This window comes from Manacus candei, unplaced genomic scaffold (assembly GCF_025592945.1).
Source record: "Manacus candei isolate 608988 ecotype Guabito, Panama unplaced genomic scaffold, ASM2559294v1 h1tg000040l, whole genome shotgun sequence".
NCBI classification, from domain to species: domain Eukaryota; kingdom Metazoa; phylum Chordata; class Aves; order Passeriformes; family Pipridae; genus Manacus; species Manacus candei.
In genome coordinates this window covers 391,728-412,666 of record NW_026138088.1, presented here as the reverse complement: position 1 = coordinate 412,666, position 20,939 = coordinate 391,728, and the positions used below count along the sequence as shown (strand labels likewise).

General features: G+C 53.1%; 1 protein-coding gene across 1 annotated transcript in view; it reads right to left on the bottom strand.

The window, feature by feature from the left end:
• The window catches only part of LOC127474239 (acid-sensing ion channel 2-like), a 78,531-nt gene that overhangs the window by 1,323 nt on the left and 56,269 nt on the right, over positions 1-20,939 (bottom strand). The window contains exons 3-8 of the mRNA XM_051794775.1: positions 18,987-19,114; positions 6,814-6,964; positions 5,879-5,935; positions 5,238-5,391; positions 4,238-4,329; positions 2,236-2,315 (exon numbers count right to left, since the gene is read on the bottom strand). Of these exons, the coding sequence (XP_051650735.1) occupies positions 2,236-2,315; positions 4,238-4,329; positions 5,238-5,391; positions 5,879-5,935; positions 6,814-6,964; positions 18,987-19,114 (662 nt within the window). The remainder of the gene's footprint in view (positions 1-2,235; positions 2,316-4,237; positions 4,330-5,237; positions 5,392-5,878; positions 5,936-6,813; positions 6,965-18,986; positions 19,115-20,939) is intronic.

Genomic DNA, 20,939 nt, shown 5'->3' with positions numbered 1-20,939 from the left:
CCAGGCTGGGAGAGCTGGAGGGGTTCACCTGGAGAAGGATCCAGGCAGACCCCAGAGCCCCTTCCAGAGCCTAAAGGGGCTCCAGGAGAGCTGGAGAGGGACTGGGGACAAGGGATGGAGGGACAGGACAAAGGGGAATGGCTTCCCACTGCCAGAGGGCAGGGAGAGATGGGATACTGAGAAGAAACTCCTTCCTGTGAGGGTAGGGAGGCCCTGGCACAGGTTGCCCAGAGAAGCTGTGGCTGCCCCTGGATCCCTGGAAGTGTCCAAGGCCAGGTTGGACGGGGCTTGGAGCAACCTGGGCTAGTGGAAGGTGTCCCTGCCCATGGCAGGGGGTGGCACTGGATGATCCTTAATGTCCCTTCCAACCCAAACCAGTCTGTGATTCCATGCTAAAGCCACCCCACGTGTCAAAACTGAATTCTTCACGCGGGAAAAAAAAACCAACCAACCCAAACTCCATTTTTGAAACCCATCTGGGGCTTTGTTGAAAGCTCCCAGCTCCCTGAACTCCTTTTCCCTTCACAGCCACTTTATTTCCCTGGCAGCTGCTGCTGAGAATGAAATTTCAAGGGAGATCCCAGAAAGGTTGAAAAGTGAGTGTTTTTCTGGAAAACTTCCACTGGGGGAAAAGAGAAAAAAACCCAAGAAGCAAGCTACAAACATGAAAAACTGGGTCAGTTCCTAAGGAAGGGAGGTGGATGCTGGCTGGTATTCAGGGCTGCTGGGGGGAATTCAGGACCTCCAGGAGCCCAGGAACACAACTCTGCCCCGGGGCAGGACCACGAGGAGGGTTTTTCCAAGTGAATGATACAAAAAAAGCATCTTTAGGGTCAATATTTCACCCACCTTTGGCTAATCCACCAGAAAAATAAGCTGTAGCTGTTTGCTGGAAATCTCAGAGTTTCCAAATGCTTTGGCTGAAAATGGTTTTCAGTGTGCTTTTGAAACCCCCTCTTTGGGAAGCCCTGAGCAGATCAACTGTGTAAAATAGGCATTTTATAGACATTTTTATTCTTTTTCTCCCTGTCTGGTGTGGGTGAAACGTCTGTGCCAGGTGCCCATGAAGATGCCCCACGTAGGGAACAGCCAGGTGAACCTCCTGGTGCATCCCCAGGTGGGCAGAGGGAGCCTCTCCAAGGGGCCAGGATGAGTCTTGGGCCATGTTTGCCCAAAAAAGAACAAAAGAAAAAAAAAACCAGCAAAAGGAAACTATTTGACAAGTTTATAAGCAGATGTCAAATAAAGCAGTAAAAGAGAGAAGAAAAATCCAAACTTTGCGAGGTTTTTTATTAACTTCTTATGAAAACAAAAACCACAAGAAAGCTGGGAGTAGGGGATTTTAATGAAATATTTGTGCATTCAGCTGAGCTACAAAACTGAGGCACAGGGTTTTTTGCCATTATGAGCTTTATGCTTGTAATTTTCAATATATTTCAGTGCTGAATAACACTGCCAAGTGCTGAGAGCTGCCCACAGGGGGCTGGGAGGGGGAGGGACTGTCTTAAGAAATAAAGTCAGCATCCCAACTTTAATAACATTAAGGGGTTTTTCAAGATGTCCCAGGGAGCTCACAGCTGCAATATCCCCTGGGATTAAAAATCCCTGGTCCCATCATGGTACAGGACAAGGACAGGGCTATGGGAGAGCTGGACTGGGCAGGTGTGAGATATTGGATGTGTGGGGGCAAGGCCCCAAATCCCTTGCTCTGAAACTCCCAGAGAAGAAGAATATGAGCTGAATTAGGAGGAAAAACTTTCCCAGGGACAAGGACAAAGGATCTTGAGCTGGGATGTACCAAATTTGCTGGGAACTCCTTTTCTCCATAAGTGTTTGCATCCTCCTTGTATGAAAGAGAGTAGGTTTAGATGGGACATGGGGAGCAAATCCTTTCCTGGGAGGCCCTGGCACAGGGTGCCCAGAGAAGCTGTGGCTGCCCCTGGATCCCTGGAAGTGTCCAAGGCCAGGTTGGACGGGGCTTGGAGCAACCTGGGCTGGTGGAAGGTGTCCCTGGCCATGGCAGGGGGTGGCACTGGGTGGGCCCAACCCAACCCAGGAACCTCCTCACCACACTTCACACTCACAACCCACTACTGTAGAGCCTTAATTACATGGTATTATTAATTAAAACTGATAATCCACGTGGGCAAACGGGGCATGGAGGCTCCAGCCTGGCACCAAGGCTGGCAAACCCAGACCCTTCCAAGGACTCAGGTGACAGGACAAGGGCCTTACCTCGTATATATAATCGAAGAGCTCTAGGATGGTGAGGATGCTAGCACCGATAAACAGCCCCATCTGGCCTCCAATGTCACCTAGGAGAGACAACAACACTCCCAGAGCCTGTGACCACGGGCCACAAGGAACCCCCCTTTAGCCAAGGGAACCCCAGCTGGTCCCCACCTTCCCCTGCCATGGGGGCCTTTCCTTGCCAAACGGGGAGGGGGCTCCTGGAAACACCACCCAGGGAAACATCACCCAGGGAAACACCACCCAGGGGTGTCAGCTGGGGCTAAACAAGGTTGGACTGGATGATCTTGGAGGTCTTTCAATGATTCCACAAGGGGAAATCACGCCCGTGTCTCTCTTCCACGTCTTGCCCCGATTCAGAAAGGCTATCAGCATCCTGCTTGCCTTAGGGAAAGGTATTCCCACCTCCTTTAATCCCGAAGCTGTGGTGCTGCCACCCCTAAAAGAGTGGGGAAATGCACCCCCAGAAAGCCCAGCAGCTCCAAGGCCATGAACAGCATCCCAGGAAGGACCTCGTTGGCCACCAAAGCACTTTTCCTGCTAACGAGGCCATCAGCTGGGAGCCTAACGAGGATGCAGTGCCACACCCTGGCATCCAAGGAAGCCATCTGCCAGTCAGACAGCAGGCTTCATCCCAGCAATCCCAACACCCAATTCCCAAACTGGGCGGGGGAAGGAGGAAGATGCTGGAGCAGAATTAGGTAATGTCCCCAGAGCCCCCCCAAAAAAACCAAACCTGCCAAAGGCAGGAAAGGGAGGAGGCCTGGGTTTTTTTAGGGAAGCATCTCAAGGCTTATGCTTGAGTCCCCCAGGGCTGAGGAGGAGGAACCACGGGGAAAGGAGGCTTCCAGGAATGTGCTGGGAAGACAAGTGCTGACATGAACTGTGCTGCTCTGCCAAACCGTGGCTTCAGGGAGGACAAATCACGTGGATTTTGCTCCAAAACACCCATGGATCAGCTGCAGCCCAGAGCAAAGGCACCAGTGGGTGGAGGGGTGAAGGGACCTTTGCTGGGGGGGGTCCATGAGACAGAGAGGAAAGAGGGAGAGAAGAGTTTGGGGGCAAAGTGCTGGTTCCACAGGGGCTGAGGGCTGTGGGAAGAGGAGGCTCTGCCCAAAGCCCCGGTGTCCTGGCAAGGAGGGTCATGTGAGGTCCTACAAGTTAAGAGGTTTGTGTCAAAGAGGCTTCATCACCAGCCTCCTCATCCTCACTGGAACCCACAGCAGGGGCAGGAGGGCTCACACCACATCCATTGTGTGCAGGGGGGGCACCCCACGGGGCACTGCTTCCCTCAGTGTCCCCATCCCGGGGTGTCCAGAACCCAGGATGACCTTTCTAAGGTGCTGATCACTCCCTGCACTCCAGGGATCCAGGGATTTGGGATGGCACACAGGGAGGCTGCAAGGTTGAGTGTGGGCACAGACCAGACTTGCTTCTCCTGACTGAACACCCCCAAACCCAGAGGGTCCCAAGCACCCAAACCTGTAGCTGGCACCCACAAAACCTCAGTTTGAGGCTGAGCAACCCAACGTCTCCTCCACCTCCTCCATCAGGCAAAGGCAAAGAGGGGTCTGGCTGGCCTGGCTGGGAAGGAGGATGGATTTGGAGCAGGGAAGAGGTGATGGGTAGATGGTTTTGAGCTGCCCTTCTCCACACACTGCCCTTCCAGCATATGGGGGGCACCACAGAGAGCACCCAGTGCCTGCTCGGCCCGGGATTCCCAAATAATGGGGAGCTGGGAGCAAGCAGGGATGAAGATGGAGCAGCTCTTCATGGACACAGACTGGATGTGGTCCCTGGGACATTCCTGGGATGGCTTGGTGGTGTAAGGGAAGCAAGAGATGGGGTTGACAGTGTGCTGGCCAGGAAGGTGTCGGGACCGTGCTGGGATTTTCCATGAGCTGTGCACCCACTCAGAGCATCCGTGTGTCCCACACACACATGGACTCCCACAGGCTCCAAACTGCCCCCCTGACCTCCCCCTTACCAAGTAAGGCTGCCACTTCATAGGCTTTCTTCTGCTCAATTGTCTCGTAGTTGAGTGCTTCAAAAAATATGTCCAGCACAAGAATATTCTCTCTGTGGAAAGAAGAAAACAGCATCAGCCCAGCAGCCACCAGTGCTTTGGGATAAGGGAAAAAAACCCAGGACTTTAGGGCTTTATTCCTCTCCCTGTCCTGATTGTTTCTCTCTCTGGGATCCTCAGCAACCCACAGCACCTGGACCTCATGCAGACCAAGACCACAGGGCACCATCAGGGCTCTGGAAGCTTTAGGAGAGCTGGAAAATTTTTCCCTGAGATATCCCAGGATCTGAGCTCTGGATCTCACTTTGCTGATAACTCTTTACTTTAATGACAATTCCTCCCTGTGAGGGTGGGGAGGCCCTGGCACAGGTTGCCCAGAGAAGCTGTGGCTGCCCCTGGATCCCTGGAATGTCCAAGGCCAGGTTGGACACGGCTTGGAGCAACCTGGGCTGGTGGAAGGTGTCCCTGGCCATGGCTGGGGCTGGCACTGGATGGGCTTTAAAGTCCCTTCCAACCCAAACCAATCTGGGATTCTTTGATTCCATGATAATAGCAAGAATCCAAAGGATATGGAATAACATGGAATAACTCTCACTGCCTACACAAGGCAATAAAGTGCCCAGGACTGGAAGAAGCCCAAGTTCTCAGCCCAGAGTTAGGCAGAGAGCAGCCATACCTCCAACAGGGGCAGCAAGTCTGGGCTTCCCTGTCAAAGGAAGAGGAGTTTTTGCACTTTTTTTGGTGGGAATGGGCTTTGCTCACGAGGACAAGCCTAGGGAAGGAACACAGATCGTCTGGACACACGTCTACTAAGAAGAAAGCAACCTACACCTCATTTCTTTCAGGGTTTGTCCCTTCTCCCTGTGTTAGGGATGGATCAGCCAGGGCTGGTTTGAGCTAATGGGCCTTTACAGACACTTCCCTCATAAAGCAAAGGAGATCAGTTTTGGGCAACACTCACGAGATGTATTTTTCTGACTTATTGAACTTCTTCTCCAGGTACTTGGCCGAGGTCTTGCTGGGGATCTTGACCATGGAGAGCTCTTTGTTGTACCTGGTCAGGTTGCAGGGTGTCCTGCAGATGCAGTAGTTGCTGTCCTTCTCAGCAAGCAAACCTGCAGAAGGTCACAGGGTTACATCTCCTGGAGTCAGGGAGCAGATATGGGAGCAGAGGTTGTTATGCTCTGCTCCAGAGGTCACTCCTGGACATTGTCACTCCTGGGCATTTCTCTCCCAGTTCATCCCACTTCTCACCATCTTGGAGAGAGGCTACACCAGCCTCTGCTCAGGGAACTAAATCCAGACTTTAAATGGGTCCCTTGATCTCAACCCCAAACCTAGAGGTGCTCCTGGGGTGTCCATGATCCCAAGGGTTTTGTGCTGATGGAACCCCACACTCCAGGTAGGAACAGGAGTAAGTTTATCCCAGGGTGCACCCAGACCTTCCCAAAAAGTTGGGTCTCATCAAAACCCCTTCTCTGGGTTGCAGCTGCTCCAGATCCCCCCGGTGCTGCCAGCCAGGAGGATCCAGGAGGATCCAGGATGCTGGAAGTGCCTCCAGCTGGGGCACCCCTGGTACCAGGGACCCCTCGTGGTACTCACCGAGCGCGGGCTCCGCGCACTCCTTGTACTGCTCCGGGGTACAGAAGGGAGCATCCCCTGCAGGGAAAGGACATGTCCATCACATGGGGACCACCAGGCTCTCCCTGGAGAACACAAGGACCTCTCCCTTTAGCAAAGTGACCCTGGCTGGTCCCCACCTCTGCCTGCCACTGTGAAACGAGGAGGGGGCTGCTGGAAACACCACCCGGGGGTGTCAACTGGGGCTCAATAATTAATAAAATAATTAATAAAAACTCGGTGCTAATAACACCAAGGTCATGGGTTCAATCCCCTCCATGGGCCATTCACTCAAGAGTTGGACTTGATGATCCTTGTGAGTCCCTTCTGACTCAGAATATTCCACAACTCTGTAAATAAGAGTTGGACTTGATGATCTTGGAGGTCTCTTCCAACCTTAATGATTCTATAAGAGGAAATCAAACCCAAGTCCCTCTGCCACGCCTTGTCCCCCTTTCAGGACATTCCAACAAGGCTACTGGCATCCATCTTTCCTTAGGGAAAGGTATTCCCACCCCCTTTAACCCGAGCTCCTGCTGAATCATGGAATCACAGAATCCCAGAATCAGCTGGGTTGGAAGGGACCTCTGAGATCATCAAGTCCAACCCTTGATCCAACCCCGCTGTGGTTCCCAGCCCATGGCACTGATGCCACATCCAGTCTGTCCTTAAACACCTCCAGGGATGGAGAATCCCCCACTTCCCTGGGCAGCCCATTCCAATGGCTGAGCACCCTCTCTGCAAAGAAATTCTTCCTAATATCCAACCTAAACCTCCCCTGGCACAGCATATTCTGAGCTGGAAGGGACCTACGAGGATCATCGAGTGAATGGTCCCTACAGGGACCAAACCCACAACCTGGGCATTATTTTCACCCCCCCCAATCTCTGGGGGGTGTCCCAGCCCCCAGCACTGACCTGGCATGTGGACCATTTTGCAGTTGCAGTTCTCCACGATGTAGCGGGTCTCGCAGTCGATCCTGCAGGCCGTGATGCTGTAAACGGGAAAGAAGTCTAAGCCCATTTCCGACGAGCGACATTCACCCCACGGCGGAGGCAGGTACGTCAGCTGCAAGACAGGGAGGAGGAGGGGTGTCAGGGGGCACCGGGGACCCGGGCTGGGCTTGTGTGGCCAGGTTTGGGTGGCAGAGAGGGAGCTACAGGGGGGGGCTGCTGGGAGAAGCTGCAGGAAGCTTCCCCCGTGTCCGACTGACCCGAGGCCAGCCGGCTGCAGGACGGACACGCCTCCGGCCAAGGCTGAGCCACTCTGGAACTGAGGGATAACACACTTAAGAAGGAAAAAAGAAATGTTATTGCACAGATGGGGTTGCAGCCAGAGTAGAGTGAGAATCTGTGAGGGGAACAGCTCTGCAGACCCCAAGGTCAGAGGAGAAGCAGGGGCAGGAGGTGCTCCAGGCTCTGGAGCTGAGATTCCCCTGCAGCCCAGAGTGAAGACCCTGCTGAGGCAGCTGTGCCCCTGCAGCCCAGGGAGGAGCATGGGGGTGCAGAGATCCACCTGCAGGCTGTGGAGGAGCCCGCGCTGCAGCAGGGGGATGCCTGAAGGAGGCTGTGAACTGTGGGAAGCCTGTGCTGGAGCAGGGAAAGGACTCTGGCTCCTGTCCCTGAGCAGTGGCCGAAGCAGGTGGGATGAACTGACCGTGTCCCCCATTCCCGTCTCTCTGCGCCGCTGGCGCGGAGGAGGCAGAGCCCGGGAGGGAGGGAGGGGTGGGGAAAGGTGTTTTTAGGATTTATTTTACTCCTCATTATGCCCCTCTGATTGTGTTGCTGATAAATGGAATTACTATCCCCCAGCTGAGTGTTTTGCCCATGACAGCAATCGCTGAGTGATCTCTCCCTGTCCTTATCTCAGCTCAGGAACCTTTCCCTGTATTTTCTCTCCCCTGTCCAGCTGGGAAGGGCAGTGACAGAGCAGTTTTGGTGGGTGTCTGACATCCAACCAAAGCCAACCCACTACAGGACCAGCAGTGAGCAGTGGGCACAGCAACTCCCTCCTCTTGCCCCAGGGGAGCCCCCAGAGCACAGTTTTATGGTGTTTTTAAGGAGGGGACTGAGTAAGGGAAGGCCACAGCAGGACTCTGGCCAAGTGAGGATCTTTAGCAAGCTCTGCTGCAGAAGAAGCCTCCACAGCTCAGTGCTCCTCACAGAGGAATGGCTGTGCCCAGTGTGGTGCTGCCATGGGAGGTGGTGCAGGGCAGCACTTTGCTGCCTCCTCAGAGAAGGCAGAGAAGTCAATCATGGCCCTTTCCAAACACCCACTCTCCCTGTGGACCCATATCCACAGTATCCACTCTCCTGGCACCCCATGAAGATGGGGAACATGTTCTCCTCTCCCTCATTTGCCCACCACCTCAGAAGTTGCTGTGCTCTGGGCCAGTGCAATGCAAACCCTCTGCTGTTACTGCTTTATTTAAAACCACAAAGATACCACAAAACCTCCACAAAATCCCCCCAGAAACCTTCACTAGGAGTCCAGAACATGCAAGTGGAAAAACAGTCTCTCTCTGGCCAATCTACCTCGTTCCTCTCCCGTCTGCAGCCTGGTAGCAGTCTCTGTTTCTCTTTATCTTTGCTCAATTCTCTGCACTCCTCTTGCTGGAGAGCAGAAAATAGCATCCCCCAGCCCTCCCTTGTGTTTGAAAGCAGAGGCCAATTTGCTGTGCTTTGCTCCAAACACGGAACGTTTTGTGCTGGCAAGGCACGTTGGCAGAACAAAAACATTCCTCCAGCAAATGTAGTAACATTAATCACGTCCTAAAATAAATAAGTAAACATATGTTGATGGACTGTGAGCCCGGGACCTGTGGCAAGGACTGGGTTGGTTTCTCTTGGAGACGTGTGGGAAAGGGAGGATAAAAGAGATGGTCCATGAAGTGGGGGTAGATCCTGCTGGATAAATAACAACCCCAGGAATCCTTCAGGCATGGACCTGGGATAACTGTGACAAATCCATCATGGGGGGAGCTGTTGGAGCCCTCCCTGAGACCTCCAGTGGGAGCAGAGCTCCAGGTCTCCAAAGCACCTGGGAGAAGATGTTCACCAGCCTGTGGTGCTGGTAAAGCTTCTCCTTTGACTTAGGAACCACCCAGGTGTTAAAAAAACAGAATGGACTTAAATTGCAGCCAGGAAGAGGAAGATGAGATGTTGGGATGGACACATCCCATGGTGAGGACAGCAGGGGATGGGAACAGTCTGCCTTGGAGCAGCACAACACCTGGAAGCTACAGGAGAGTCTGGGGAAGATCCCAGGCTTCTGAGGGTGATCTTGCCCTGAGGGGCTGGACAAGCTCCCAGGTCAGCCAAGCCAAAGTAATTCCTTCTCTAGGGACAATTCTGCCCTGAACAGTTCCCATCCAGCAATCCAGAGTGGTTTGCTAATTCCAGCACTTTTGTTGCTGTGCCTATGGGCACTGTTCTGGTTCCCAGTTCCTAACAGAGCACAGAACCACAGAATGGTTTGGGTTGGAAGGGACCTTAAGGACCACCCAACCCCACCCCCTGCCATGGGCAGGGACACCTTCCACTGTCCCAGGTTGCTCCAAGCCCCGTCCAACCTGGCCTTGGACACTTCCAGGGATGTGGCCTCATTCCTCAAGTGCCAATGAGACAGAAAACTGTGCAGTTGATGTTCAGCCCCAGCAGATCTGCAAGGGCTGCTCAGCACCTCTAGCCCCTGGTCAGGATGCTGGGCAGGCCAGGGCTGGCATTGCCACGTGGGCTGCTGGATGAGGGACATGAGAGTCTGGAGAAAAGGAGGCTCAGGGGGGACCTTATTTCTCTCTTCAACTCCCTGACAGGAGGGTGAGGCCAGCGGGGATCGGGCTCTGCTCCCAGGGAACAAGGGACAGGAGGAGAGGAAACAGCCTCAGGTTGTGCCAGGGAAGGTTCAGGTTGGATATCAGGGAAAATTTCTTCACTGAAAAGAGTGGCCTGGCACTGACCAGGCTGCCCAAGGAGAGAGGGGGGTCACCAACCTTGAAGTGTTCAAAAAACAAGCAGCAGTTTGTGATATGTGGTTTAGGGGGCATGGCTGGGATTCTGCCAGAGGCTGATGATCTTGGAGGTCTTATTCCCACAATTCTGTTCTATGATTCTATGATTCTGTTCTATGTTTCTATGAGCTCTGGCATTCCCAAAATCTGCTGCTCAAGCTGCTTTGAGAAGCAACAGCAACCAAGAGCTACTCAGCTGTCGGGAGCGACACGCGCCCGTCTCCGCTCGGCAGGTCCCGTCTGAGGAGCAGCCAACAGCCCTGTCAGGTGTGAGGATGCAGCAGGTGACGTGGGATCCCATCTGCAGGGACCAGCTGGGGCACTAAAGCAAAAAAAAGAAACCAATCCCCAGCAATTCCCCCTCTGAGAAACACGCCTGGCTCCGAACGAGACCGTTCCGAGAGCCGGCAAAGCAGCACCTTGGAACGAAACCACCCCGAGCGTGTTTGTGACAATAGCAGAGGGTTGGCTGAAGGGATCTCTTCTCATTTGCTTTACACTTGTGATATAAAGGAGCACCAGATGCCATCGTTTAGTCATCGGCGGCGCAGAAAGGGGCCCATATGCTGCACGTTGTGTGATAAAGGAGAATAAATAACTGTGGGCTCAGATGGTATCAGCTCCTTTCCAAGCACAGCCACACACACAAATCTTTTAAGCCCTTAAATTCCGTTCTGAGTGTCGGTGACGGGCTCAGCACAGGATGGAGGGGGGGAAGAGACTGAGCTTCCACACATCCTCCCTCAGCCAGTGAATAAGGGACCTCACTGGAGGGAAAAAACACCTCAGTAGGGATGGGGATCTGCAGGGAATAGGGGAGCCCCATCTCCTACATCCTGCCTCAACATCTAGAGGTAGTTTCTTCTCAGGAAAGCTCCCTTTGCCTTCTCTAGGTGGTTTTGATGAAGAGACATCAATGTACCAAGTCCTTGATGTGGCAACTCCTGTCCTGACCTTTTATTTCCAGCTGTCTTTGAAGGCAGCTGCTCAGTTCCTCTCTGTGTTTGGAGCCACAGCAGCAGCACCCTCAGGTAGCACTGACTGCCAGGAACCCTCTGAAATGCTGTTACCCTTCAAAAATCACAAAGTGGTTTGGGTTGAGAGGGACCTCAAAGCCCATCCAGTGCCACCCCTGCCATGGGCAGGGACACCTTCCACCAGCCCAGGTTGCTCCAAGCCCCGTCCAACCTGGCCTTGGACACTTCCAGGGATCCAGGGGCAGCCACAGCTTCTCTGGGCAACCTGTGCCAGGGCCTCCCCACCCTCACAGCCACCAAAAGGTAAAAAAGCCCACATAAAAGCAGCAGGTAAGGCAGGGGTAAAGGCAGCAGGGACAGTTCCTGCCCTCAGCTCCTGCAGGATCTAATTCTGCTCGGCTGCCAGGGCAGCTTTCCAAGGGCACCTGTCCCTCCCCAGCACTGTGCTGGCTCATGCTCACAGAAACCCAGGCTCAGCCTCTAATTGAGGCTGACAGACCCACGTCCTCACACTTTTGCAATCGTTAAGTCATTAATTAATGAATTAAATGCTTTTTAAACCCCCTTGATCCCGGCTCTCAGGGATCCCGAAAATCGGTTACGAACCTGCCGAGAGGAAAAGGAACAAACTGACTCGTCTCCTCGAGAGCAGGATGGATCCTGCTCACCTGGAACGCAAGGAAAGGAGGAGATGCTCTTGGTAAACGTGGAGGGAAGCAGATCAGGGTGAGGGGGGTGATCAGCACAGCTCTGCCCTTTCCCTGGCCACGCCGCTGCCCTTGGCACGCTGCTCCTGGCACGGGGCCTCCTGGGAGCTGCCAGCATCTGTCTGCAGCCACAGAGCTCTGTCTGCAGCCACAGAGCTCTTCTCTTCAATTAATTTTAAGTGCTATCTCTGGTTTTTTTTTCTGCATGTTTAGTTTTATCTAATAGGGAAACGTGTGGAAATGAAGCGGAGATTTCCCAGCACAAGGCTGGGGCAGTTTTATGGAATTCCAGAATATCCTGAACTGGGAGGGACCCACAAGGACCATCCAGTCCAACTCCTGGCCCGGCACAGACACCCCAACAATCCCACCCTGTCCCTGAGAGTGCTGTCCAAACACTCCTGGAGCTCTGGCAGCCTCGGGAAGCCCTGGGGAGCCTTTTCAGTGCCCGACCACCCTCTGGGGGAAGAACCTTTCCCTGCCCTGTTTGCAGCTGGGCTGTGCCATGAATCCAGCCTTGGGGACGTATCCAGCATCAACTCTGCTCCACTCAGCCCCTCTCCTGCCTCCTCCACATGTGGGTCCCCACCTGACCCTAAGGAGGGATTCCAACCCCTCCCTGAACATCCCAAACTGCTGATGGGGAGCGTTCGCTCCAAATGAAATAATAACCAGGAAGCTCTGTTCTTTAATGAGACATCAAACATCATCAACTTAATAGAATTCCAATCCCAGGCAGCTTTAGCACTTGTAAAATGAGAAACCCAGTGCACACACGGCTCGCTGGCACCGGCTCCCAGTTAATGATGCTGGAAGTTCTCTATTTGCCATCTCCCTTTGCCAGTGTTCCTTCCCATTTGCTCTCTTCACACAAGCACTACAGAACTGACTTTTAAGGACAAGAGCTTAACCCTTCCAGGACCTGGAAGCTCCCCCTGAGCAGAGCTCGGGGATGTTACACAGCCCACGGGTTCCTGGGTGCTGGAGGTGAGTGGACACCAGAAGGAAAATGAGACTTTGGAGCTCCAGGATGCTCTGGGTCCCTGTTTCTTTGGGAATCATTTTGCAAATCAAACAGCAATACTGAAACCTCCTGCAGAGCCACAGAAAAAGGCAAGGGTAGCCCCTTCTGAGCCTCATCCTGGGTTTGCTCCCAGGACCTGCTGGGTGGCTGCTCCCAGCATTTACTGCACTGACCACCTACAACTCACTTTGCTCCCCCCTAAACGAGCTGGACCTGTGGCTCATGTGCAAACTCAGTCTTAAATTCATTAGATAACAGGATTTGTAAGATGGGATTGTTGAGGATGGAAAATATCTCTGAGATCATCGAGTCCAACCATCCCCCAGCCCTGCCAAGGCCCCCACTGACCCACGTCCCCAGGTGCCACATGGCTGTTAAATCCCTCCAGGGGAGGTGACTCCACCACTGCCCTGTTCCAATAAATTCTGCCCTCTCCCTCCTGGTCACTCCCTTGGCAAATCCACAGGCAGCAAAGCTGTTTGCCCCCCTTCTCCTGGACACCCTTGGCTGTATTTGTTGGACCACAGTGGCCAAACTCTTGCAGAGGTGCCCAATTTGGAGGCTGAAGTTCTCCTGTCCTCAGCTTTCCATCTTCTTAAAGAGCCCTGTTACCCACATCCCACAGTGAAGGGTGAGCAGGAGCACCCAAACCATTCCTTCACTCCCATCTCTGATGTCCCTTCTGACCTCCTCCCTCAGGGAGCCCTTCCCAATCTCTGCCCATTCAGATGCCCCATTCCCGGCCTCCCATCACTTCCCCTCCAAACCCATTTTCCTTTGTATCCTTTCACAAACACCCTGATTCACTCCTGACACCATTTTCCAACCAAAACCCCACCACTGCCCTACAAACCCAATGTTTTCTTCCACCTGCTTCAAACTGCTCTCGTGCAATGAAGGTGTCTCTGGGGTTGGCCACTGCTGCTGGCCTGGCTGGCTTCTCACTGTTGAATTAATTCAGAATTTAATGATATGCTCAAGGGATTCAACTGGGACAGAGTGTGGGATTGAGGGAAACAGAAAGAAATCAGAGTGAACATTTTTCCAGCAGGAGGTTTAAGACATCCTAGGAGGGCCTAGGAGGAGGTAGGAGAAGATGCTCTGAGCAAGGGTCAGGAAACAAAGAATCACAGAACCAGGGAATCCTGGAATGGTCTGGGTTGGGAGGAACCTTGAGGATCATCCAGTGCCACCCCCTGCCATGGGCAGGGACCCCTTCCACTAGCCCAGGTTGTCCAACCTGGCCTTGGACACTTGCAGGGATCCAGGGGCAGCCACAGCTTCTCTGCCCAACCTGTGCCAGGGCCTCCCCACCCTGGTACCCCCTTATAACACAGAAATTGAGTTATTTAATTGCTCCTCATTTTCCAGTCCCACTGCCTACGCCCTGAGTGGAAACAGGGGCTTCTGAGCCATCACTGCCAGACTCGAGTCCCATTTTCCTGCCTCTGTAATTACACTTTGGATGCTGCAGTTCCTGGTAGCTGCTGCTCTCTGTCCCGTGCAAGCGTTACGAGGGGATGAGTCTCCAAGGCCCACTCGAGCCCTATTAAATGATATTGCTCCATCTTTCCAACCTGTTGCTTAATTGAAGCCTCTTAAATTTTTACTGCCAAGTTGGCAGAAATTGCCATTTTCAGTGTGCTTTTCATCTCCTCTTAATGTGCTGTGCCCGTGGCGTGGCCGGGAGCAGCTGCTTGGGGAAGAACCATTATCTGATCCCAGCCCTTCTGGGAGAGGTTTGGGAGATGCCCCCTGAGATGCAGCTGCAAAAACCAGCCAGGAAAAGGGGAGCCAAAGGCAGCAGGAGTTTATTTCTCTCTGTGGGATCAGCCCTTAGAAATGTAATTTCCAGTGTGTCCATCCAGGCCTCGGTGCCGTGGTCTGGTGCAGGGCATGGGGGGATGTTGCAGCCTCCCCAAGCACAACAGAAGGTCTGGAGAGGGTTGTTACAACACCAGGCTGGCCCAAAAGAGCCAGGAAAGCAGGGAAAACTGAGGGGGACCCCTCCAAAGGGAGGAGCAGAGGGAAGTGAAGGGCACTGCCCTGCTCTGGGGGTTCCTGCCCTCCCTTGGGACCTGACTGGAGGGTGAGGGCACAGCATGTCCTGTGCCAGCTTCTGCACAGCTCCCATTCATGAGCAAACAACCCTCATTCATTAGTCTCAGCAATTGCCATGGAAACACACCCCTGCATCCTGGAGCATCCCTGGCTCTGAGGCACAACAGGGACCATGGCTGAGACAGGGACTGTGGCCAGCTCACCCCAGGAGAAAGGGTGTGAACCCTCCAGACCAGCAGCTCTGGGCTCACACAGCCATGGAAACCACTCCAGCTCCTTTCCCTTGGCAGTCAGACACAGCCACAGCCTGGAGGCTGATCCAGGGAGGAGGTTTTCCACCCTCCTCCATCCAGACACTCTTGTTTTAATTGTGATCATCCATCATGTGCTGCCTCCTGAGTCATTCAGGGAGCTCAGTCCTGGCTCCCCCCAGACTTTAGTGTCAGATTTCAGAGAATCCCAGAATGATTTGGGTTTGAAGGGACCTTAAAGTCCATCCCACCCCCTGCCATGGGCAGGGACACCTTCCACTAGCCCAGGTTGCTCCAAGCCCTGTCCAACCTGGCCTTGGACACTTCCAGGGATCCAGGGACAGCCACAGCTTCTCTGGGCAACCTGTGCCAGGGACTCACTTTCCCCAGTGAATAATTTCTTTCTAATATCCAATCTAAACCTACTTCCCTGTCCTGTCACTACATGCCCTTGTAAACAGTCTTTTTCCATGTTTCTCTAGGCTTCCTTCAGGTCCTGGAAAGCCACAATCAGGTCACCCCAAATCTTTTTCTTCTCCAGGCTGAACGATCCCAGTTCTCTCACAGCCAGAAAACATCTTCCCCTCGGCCACAAGCCCACAGCAAACGAACAGCTTGGCCTAAATAACCCAACCACCACATTTTGTGGAGGAAACCTCCTGCTGGCATTGCCTTTTTGCAGGATTGCTTTGGCTGACTCAGCACTCCCAAGCCCAGACACGTGGGAAGCCCCTCTCAGGATGCTCTTAGTGCAGCTCAGCATTCCCACATTAACCACCTGGCTCCCAAAAACTGGGAAATGTGTCTTAAAAAGCCTCTCTCCGCAGGAATCAAGAGGGTTCAGCCACTGCAGGAGGAGGAGAAAAGCTGATTTGGTTTTTTTTTTTTTTTTTTTCAGACTGGCAGCTAATTTTAAAGGGAGATTTAATGGGATCACGCACCAGCCCAGCCCCAGAGCTGGCTCTGACAAGGGGCTTTGGGTGTAAAGAGCCAGGATTTATCACCCTGGGACCAAGATGCAAAGCCCTTGCTTGGTGCTAAGCAGCTGCACACCTGGAAAGGCAGGAAATCAGGAAGCAAAGCCCAGAAAATACTCTTATTTCCAGCCTGGGATGGGGATCCAAAGGGTAGATTTGAGGAATAGTCAGAAATAAAGCCATGAACCTCTAACCCAGCCATGAACAACCCCCTGCACCTTAAAGTCTGTCTGACACAGCTCCCACATCACACCAAGGCAAGTCTGCCCCAATCCACACCTATATTTTATTGCTGGAAATAGTGCTTATAACTAACAGAGGCTCCTCTGAGCTGGGAGATGGGAAACGACCTTCTCTTTATCTTTATTTCTGTTCTTTTCCAGCTGGAGGATCATTTCTTTTATGTTTCATGGCGTAAAAGACACGTTTTAGGACCCCAATAACTGGCTGGACTTGGTCCCCAGGGTGAGGTTCATGGGCTTTTCCATCTTTTGCTCTGGCTTATTGAAGGAGCAGCTTGTCCCAGGTGTTGAGATTTAGAGGGGAAAAACAGACTAAATCAGGGGTTTGAATAAAAGATGTGCACTGAGAGCCTCAGAAGGTGGGTGATTGCCCTGGGGGGTAATTAGAGGAGATAGTTTACCTTGTAATGGTTGTAATTAGGCTAAAAAATGACTTGATGGAGAGGAGGGATTAGGGTAGGCAGCAATGCCTGGGGAGCTGAATATGAAGATCCCTCCAGCTCTCCTGGGGAAAGGCTTTGGAGCCCTCAGTACAATTAAATCAGTTCCAGAACCCCTGACTCCAAGCAGGAATGTGCCCTTCCCTCTCCCAGCATCAAAACTCTGGCAAAACCTGCAGAAGAAGGGACACACTCGAGCTAAAAGTCCCTCAAAATTGTTTTTCTTGTTATCTTCTACATCCCCCCTGCCTGGAAGAAGGGATTTGGGGAGGGATGTGTTTTTTTCCCCTCTCAGGTTCTGTCCTCCTGATAAGAATTCTAATTTTTTAGCAGAAATAACAGAATAGTTCCATGCTGGCAATGGGGTGGGGAAGATTTACAGCAGCTGTCTTAAAGCCTCCAGCATTTACCTTATTTCTCTCTCAACACAAAGTCCTTGAGATCCTTCCTGCAGGCTCCAGCTCCCAGCCACGCTCCCAAATCCTGCTGAAACTGGGGTGTTTAAGGAAGACAAATCTTTCCAATTACTGCTGGAACTGCCAGGTGGGTTTGACTCGAGGAGCTGCTGCCAAAACTCTTTGAGCACCAGGAGATTGCCCAGCACTGCAACCCCCCTGCCCAGCCCTGTGTGCTGATGGGCAGTGCCCTCATCCATCACCAGCCTTGGCATCTCCCCTGCTGGCCTCTCTGCAGAGCTAAAGGGTCTCACTGAGGGGCTGCTGCTTCTGCTGGAGCTGTTTTTTCACAGCTGAAAAACACTCTCATGCTGAGGAAGGAAATGCAAGATCCCAGTGGAATTCTCTGCTCCGACAGTGACTTCCTCCCTCACCTTTGTTGACTCATTTGTCACCCCTGGGGTAACCCAGTGCCTGCCAGGTTCTGGTGTGGGAAGAGCTACACCTGGCAGTTTTAGGGAATTTTATCTGGCCCCTAATCCCAGGGCTGTATCCAGAACACCCCACTCTGCACTGAGTACACCCACAGCACCTCCAGGCACAGGGATGACCCAGCACACTCATTCCCTGGCTGCTCTGGGAGGTGACCAAGATGCCAGAGGATATGGATAAGGCATTCCATGCCTGGTAATTCCTGTCAGCAGTTCTGCTGCTAATTAATCATTATTCCACCCTTCCAGGTCCTTTGCCTCACAGTTTGCCCCACGGAAGCAATGCCAAAGGCTGCTGGGTCCCCTGGGGCAGCTCCCCCCCTCTGGAGCCAGGGGAGGACCCTGGGGATGCATGGAAGGGCTTGTGCCAAGGGAATGGCTGGGAAAAATGCCCAAAATGGGTTTTCCAACCCATTTCTGCTTTGGCCTCCAGCAGCTGCTGCCTCAGCCCCCAAAGAACCCTTTGCCTTGCTGTTACTCGGGTGTTACACTCCCAAACAGAGCCCTGAGTGGTAATAAAGCTGCTCCTTTCCTCCAGGCTTCCCACCAGATCTACAAATCCACAGCTCTCAGCTTTAATTGAGAAGTTTCCACCTGGCACTCGCCCACCTGGAGCCCAAACCACCCTGATCTCCTGGATGATGACACACAAGTGAGTCGTAAGGAAGGGGAGCAGAGCTGCATCCAGGAGCTGTGGCATCTCCAGCTGTGTCCTGGTGGCCATGGAGAGAGGCCTGAATGATAAATCTGGTGGTTCACCTGCACCTTGCCTTGCTCTGAGCAGGAGTGAACAACTGCAGCCCTGATCCCCATGGAGGTTTAATCAGAGCAAACCCTCCAACAGCTCGGGTTCGCTTCCCTGCGCTTGATTTACGTCTCATTTGAGGGCGGATGCAGGAGGAGCAGGGAGGAAAACGAGTGAGGCAATGAGGCAGGGGGGCTGGAATGAAAGCACTGGGGGGAAAACCTATTCCACTGGCCAGCTTCCCATATGCCTAATGAGGATTTGGGTTTAATGCTGCCACGTCACATCACATCCATCGCCGCCACGCTGACGTGTCACCGCCGGGGCTCAGGGAGGGCGAAGCATCCTGAGCATCCCAGCACAGCTGATCATAAATAACGGGGCTACTTCCGTGTCACCTGAATGGGTTTCACGCTGCTCCACGTCAGGAAACACTCTCCTCTTTTCTCTTTTGCCATCCCTGTGGTGTGAGAGCTTTTTGGCCAAGAGCTGGGCGGGTTGGACGGGACCCAAGGCACGGAGCGGCTGCCACGGCCGAGGGAAATTACAGGGGATGAGGTCCCTTCTGGGGCTGAAATGACAGGGATTGTGGGCAATGCACTGCAAGTAATGCTGGAAAAGCTGCTCTCCTCCCAACCAGTTTTGGAAGCAAAGCACAAAACCAGCTGTTCGTGCTGAAGATGCCTCTCAAAGGGCATCGGTGCTCAGGGACAACCTCTCGTGTGGAACCACCGCAAGGATCTTGGTGTGGAAATGAAATTCGGGACTTACCCTTTGCTCCTGGGTGGCCACAAAGGTCTGGAATCCAGGGGCCACCCCAAAGCCCAGCTCCTGGACGAAGGGTGGCTCGGACTGGCTGTGGATCTGGACTTTGACTCCAGCCTCGAACGTCGTCTCCTCTGGAAGAAGAAGAAGAAGAAGGGGAAGGTTAAAGGGCTGTGGAGGGTGGGACAGTGTCCACCTGCATGGAAAATGGTATCTGGTAAATCCAGGATGCTCCAGGGCAGCAGATGAGCAGCTGGGAATGCTTCACCTGGATCATCAGACTTCTGGGAATGCAGGAAGGAAAGCCAGCAGCAGGGTTGCTGTGAGCAGAGCACACCTGGGCCTGAGCCCAAATCACCTCTGCTGCCAGCTGGGACCAAGAACATCTCCAGGTTCCTGGTCCTTCCACGCTGCTTATCCCAAGGGCTCACCTTCCCTGAACACTCAGGGTTTCTCCAGCTTGGTCTGAATTTGCAAACTAGAGGAAACAGGAGGTGGCATCTCATTTCGAGCTGGTATTTGGTTATGGAACATATTCCAGCATCACTAAACCAAATAAACTCCTCCTCCCCCCAAACAGAGGCATTCCTGCTCTCCAGAAGGTCTCCAGTGCTGAGAGCACGGGTGCAACCTGTCTCTGCTGCCTCAGCCCTGACACAGCCTGATAATGTAGGTCATTAAATAACCTCCAAAATGTGTTAAATCCAAAGGAGCTGAAGTTGCTCCAAGCTGGACAAAGCCTTTGGCAGCACTTGGGCTCAGACACATCAGAGTTCCAGGTGAGGGGAGGTTTCCACATCCCAAATCTACACTGACCAGTGCCTCCAGTCAGTCCCCCTCTTCCACTAGAGCTAAAACCAGCTCAAAAGAGACTTTCTGAAGCAGAATTAATGGGATGCAAATCAGCACTTTGGGCTCCTCTGACCACACAGGCAGAGCTGGGACATGTAACCCTTCTTTTAGTGCTGCTGCTACGGACTCACATCCCAACAAACCTGAGGGAACACATGGGACTAAGGGGGGAGGACACACTGATCTGCAAAGGAAGTTGTTAACAATGCATAATTTGGCCTAAAATCCCAGTTACCCACTCTGTGAATCCATGCTGGTGGCCAGCAATGCCACCTCCACACCTAAAGAGCTTCTGTTTAAAGATGAATCATTCTTTACTTTCTTACTATTCCTTAGTGTTTTGCTACTATTTTCATTTCAATTTTTAACAGCACTGTATGAAATCCTAAATAGGCCTGGTACAAACTGGCACCAAGGAATCACAGCCATGGAGCTGCTGCAAAGACATGCAGGACACAAGAGCAGAAGACACCAGGCCATGGGATGATAGAGGGGAGAATAAGGTGGTACTGGATGACATGAGGTTTCCAGAGCTCAGGAACTCATCACTTGAGAGGATGTCACTCTGCTGCCTCAGTCAGGCAGCAAAGGGATCTGCTGCCTTCTCCCAAGAGAATCTTCCTCATAGGATCACAGGATGGTTTAGGTTGGAAAGGACCTCAAAGATCATCTCATTCCCAACCCCTGCCATGGGCAGGGACACCTTCCACTAGCCCAGGTTGTGCCAAATTTATCCAGCCTGGCCTTGGACACTTGCAGGGATCCAGGGGCAGCCACAGCTTCTCTGGGCAACCTGTGCCAGGGCCTCTCCACCCTCCCAGCCCAAAATTCCTTCCCAATACCCCACCCAAGCTCCCTCACTCTCTGACCCTGCGTTTGCCCCCCAGGAAGGTCCCTTTTGGGGGTTTCCTCCCTGCCAACCCCTCCCAGTGCTGCCCCTCCAAAACACCCCTGCCCTGAGGGTCCAGGCCAGCTCCCCCCAAAACCTTTGGGGATGCAGAACATCCCCATCCAACCTCATCTTTGCTCAACACCTCCCTGGGCTCTGCAGCTGCCCAAGCCCCAAGTGAGCACAGACCACAGTGGGCTCAAACCCTCTCCCAAGCA